At 37.0% G+C, this 4,198-nt stretch overlaps 1 protein-coding gene across 4 annotated transcripts in view; it reads left to right on the top strand.

Moving 5' to 3' along the window:
- The window catches only part of LOC102680748 (voltage-dependent calcium channel subunit alpha-2/delta-3), an 11,462-nt gene continuing 7,264 nt past the window's right edge, over positions 1–4,198 (top strand). For 2 of the 4 annotated variants that reach the window (XM_031509503.1, XM_031509502.1), the window contains exons 1-6: positions 1–195; positions 933–1,119; positions 1,273–1,812; positions 2,012–2,419; positions 2,594–2,908; positions 3,633–3,689. In XM_031509503.1, the coding sequence (XP_031365363.1) occupies positions 113–195; positions 933–1,119; positions 1,273–1,812; positions 2,012–2,419; positions 2,594–2,908; positions 3,633–3,689 (1,590 nt within the window). In that variant the 5' untranslated portion in view covers positions 1–112. The remainder of the gene's footprint in view (positions 196–932; positions 1,120–1,272; positions 1,813–2,011; positions 2,420–2,593; positions 2,909–3,632; positions 3,690–4,198) is intronic. The other 2 variants (XM_031509505.1, XM_031509504.1) reach the window with 1 other exon arrangement.

Below are 4,198 nucleotides of genomic sequence, written 5' to 3'. Positions count from 1 at the left end.
GACGGCCGATCCGGAGTAGTATCCTTAATGTCAGACGCGAGCCTCCTCTCGGCCTCAGTTTTGTTTACCGTGTCCTCGCGTAAACAGCGGAGCGCCGTACAATACGAGAGTTATGAGGCCCCGTTTCCTGCCTGTTATCGTCATCCTGATCCTGATCGAGGCACTCGTCCGTGGTGACAGCATATCGTACAACACGTAAGTCACGAGGCACGTCGTTGTATAGTCGTCGAGTATTTTTTCTTCTTCTTTCTTTTTTTTTCTCTCCTCTTCGAGAATTCAAATTTTACGCTCGAATTCGGAATTGGCAGCAATTCGTCATCACGCATTAGCCGTCACACATGCGCCACCCCTGATGTAAAACGTGGACCTTTGTTAAAACGCACGCATTCCTCGTTGGTTTGTTTTATATTGTATTTTTCGTGCGATTTTCTTTTTTGTAAGAAGAATTGGTTAGAAGAATTGGAAATCTTAGAAAATATAGGATATGAAAGATTGGATAAGTGGGGAAAATTGAAAAACAGAGTTTATTAGTTTTATACATTGTTTAGATTTCTTTCATTGTCAGAAACGTTACGGTTTCGATGGGTGGTAAAGATATTTGGGTAAATAATTTTGTAATTGTTTACTATTATTTCTAATAATATGTAATATAAGTATCGTTTAGGTGTCGTTTATTGTATACAAAATTTTGTGCCTATAAGATAGATTCTTCGAATGATAGTTTAATCGTTCATTGATCATTAAAATTACAAATACATTAGAATTTATATTGATCAAACTATTGTTGGAAAGAAAATTATTATTATTAAAAAATTATTTAGATTAAAAAATTAGTTAGATTAAATAATAAATAAATATTGTTATTTACAAGTTCAAATAAGAGAAAAGATTTTTTAATAGTTTCATTTCGACACAATTTATTTTCCATACAGAGTAAAAACATGGGCAAACAAGTTAGGTTTCGAGCTGTCGCAGTTAGGCAAGTTTGTGACCAACGCGGACAAGTTTAACGACAGTTACAAACAGGCGGTGTTAAAGCCACGTGATGGAAATGCTCTGGTCCATGAGATCGCTAAAGATATCAAGGCGATGATGGAATCAAAGATATCGGCTATTAAGGTACATGTTATGTAAAAATTCTCTAGAAAAAAATCTCTCAAAAAATTCTAACAATATCAAACACATTCCTCACTTTAAGAATATATATTATAACATTCTTGAAAATCAATACTCGCGTTTATTAATCTTATAATCTTGATACATTCCCTCTAGAGAATCATGGATGTCGCGGAAACTTCAGCCTTGTCCGCTCCAGATGTCGACCCCCCGGAATCTTTCAACTATACCAATGCAAAGAATAACACGATCGACCTGAAACATAGTGCTCACTTCGGTGGCCAAGTCAATTTGGATAGATCCGCTGTACACGTCCCAACCAATGTCTATGATCGAGCGTCTAACGTAATTAGAGCGATAAAATGGTCCGAGGAGTTGGACAAGACTTTTATTAACAATTACGAGCAAGATCCTTCGCTATCTTGGCAATATTTCGGTAGCGCGACCGGTTTCATGAGACAATATCCAGCGATGAATTGGTATATGGAACCCGTGGATTTGTTCGACTGCAGAACAAGAAGTTGGTACATCGAGGCGGCTACCAGTCCAAAGGATATTCTTATTTTAATCGATACTTCCGGCAGCATGACTGGAATTCGCAGAGAAATTGCCAGACACGTAGTGAATAATATTCTGGACACTCTTGGAAACAATGATTTCGTTAATATCATCACGTTCTCGAATGTTACGAAAGAGGTAATGTTTAAAATAAAAATATTTTTCTGATCAATCTGTTAATCGTGTGCACTCTCGTCACGAAGGAATGTGTCTATTTCCTTTGCGTTGACGATGAGTTAAAAACGAACGATTCTTCGATAAATATCAAGTTAACTTTTTTTAAAGTTTTAAAGAAAGAGAAAAAAAAAATTAGTAAAAAATATTACACTGCATGCAGGTGGTGCCATGTTTCAACGATACCCTAGTCCAAGCTAATTTAGCGAACGTGAGGGAATTAAAGAGAGCCATCTTAAATCTAGACACGGAGAAAATTGCGAATTTCTCGCTGGCCTTGACCACCGCGTTCGAGCTTCTTGAAACGTATCGAACCGAAAGGGAAGGGGCCAGGTGCAACCAGGCGATCATGTTGATAACAGACGGCGTTCCTTACAACTACAAGGAGATTTTCGAGACTTACAACTGGAGAGACAATCCCGACGAACCATTTAAAGCCGATATGCCGGTCAGGATGTTCACTTATCTTATCGGCAGAGAAGTGGCAGATGTGAAAGAAGTTCAATGGATGGCCTGTGCCAACAGGGGCTACTTCGTGCATCTTTGCACTTTGGCCGAAGTTAGGGAAGAGGTATGTGAATATATTTTTCGCATTTTGAGCTGGTCGATAATTTTTATATTTATCACTTATTTAATTATATTAATTTAATATATTATATATTTAATATTATATTTAATTATATTTAATTTGGTTAATAATATCGATCGAATCGAAAACAAACGATTGAAATTTCTTATCCTTAAGGTTCTTAAATATGTTCCTGTAATGGCAAGACCGTTGGTTCTCGGTCGTACGGATCATCCAACGATCTGGACCCCGGTCTACGCTGACGTAACAGATCCAAAGATGACCGACTGGTTGTGGGAGCAAAGGGAGAGCGAAGAACAGAAGGAGAGGTTTCTCAAACTTCACAAAAGGAGAAAATTGTTGAATAGCGAGGAACGAGATCGCAGGTTCGTGAAAAAACAAAGGAAATCGCACGACCAGAGCGGCGATCTTCAAGAATACAGGCTAATGACTTCGGTTAGCATACCAGTATTCGACCGACGGGAAAACGCGGTAAGATTTTACTTTTTTACGCGATTAAGTTAAAACAAAAGTGAAAAAAAATTCTTTTGGAAACGTACTAGGTTTCGCCAATGTTCGATATCAAAGCGATTTAATGTAAAAAAAAAAGAAAATTTTGAAATTCAAGTTTGTTTGGCGCAATTACACAAGCAAGCGTGTATAATATATTCCAAAGTGATATGATTATGCGATATATTTAAACATGCATAAATAAAAGATTTAGCTGTAGGTATATACTATAAAAATAAAAACTGGAAAATCGTGTTATTATCGAGAATAGATTAACTTCTTCATCATCGCGCTGTACATCAGATTATCATTAACCCCGTTCTATTAATAACTATTTGCGATGTAATGCATTTACGTATGTTAACTTAAATAAAAATTCAATCAATTTGTCCGATTAGGCCATAATTGAATAATGGACAATCCTCAGAGATCTCATTTGTATTATATTAACGAATGAAATGAGATTAACGATGATGGTATTTATTAAGACAGTCGAGTAAGTTCGCATTCACAATCATCGTTCTCTCCCCCCCCCCCTTTTTTTTTCACCTCCATCTCCTTCTTTCGATCGATCAGACGATACCGACATGTGTCGAGTTTAACCTCTTTATCCATTGGCGGATGAACGTTTAATCGCGCGAAATCCCCCCCCCCCCCACGATGAGTGCATTTTTTCCTTTGGTTTTAAGTTCCTGTTTGTCCACAGAACATCACAAGGCAGGTGCTGGTGAACGAAGCATACTGGGTGACAGAGACAAGAGAGGTTGGCAGCTAAAAACAAAAAACACAAGCAACGTTGTTTTCAATGCATAGAGCCCTGTACCCTCCTCCACATTTCTTGTATTCAACCTCGCGCGACACCTCGATTCTTTCTGGTTTCCATATTTGATAATGAAAAACGATTTTTTTTTTCTAATAGATAATAAACGATAATAAAGTTTAATCGATTGAAACGAGATTTAATTTAAATCGAGGAAAAAAAAAAAAAGAAAGAAAGAAAAGAAAAGAGAAGAAAATCGAATATGGACATTCAGAAACGAAGTCAATGTCGTGCGATCTTTCGTTCCACATTTAGGTCCACATTCATCTCTCTGGTATCTTAATTTGATCTAACACTAGTATTGAACTTAGTTTAATCATTAGGTAGGTTTAGGTATTTTAGTCTACCCTGTGTCCTGTTCGAGACGAGTAGAAAAAACGGATAATCCCACCCGCCTGTTGGATTGCAAACGGCGATATCTCCTCTTTATTATTATTATTATTATTATCATC

The sequence above is a fragment of the Apis dorsata genome, unplaced genomic scaffold (genome assembly GCF_000469605.1).
Source record: "Apis dorsata unplaced genomic scaffold, Apis dorsata 1.3 scaffold_161, whole genome shotgun sequence".
NCBI classification, from domain to species: Eukaryota; Metazoa; Arthropoda; class Insecta; order Hymenoptera; family Apidae; genus Apis; species Apis dorsata.
The sequence above is the reverse complement of the archived record's forward strand: the minus strand, read 5'-3'. Positions and strand labels throughout refer to the sequence as shown.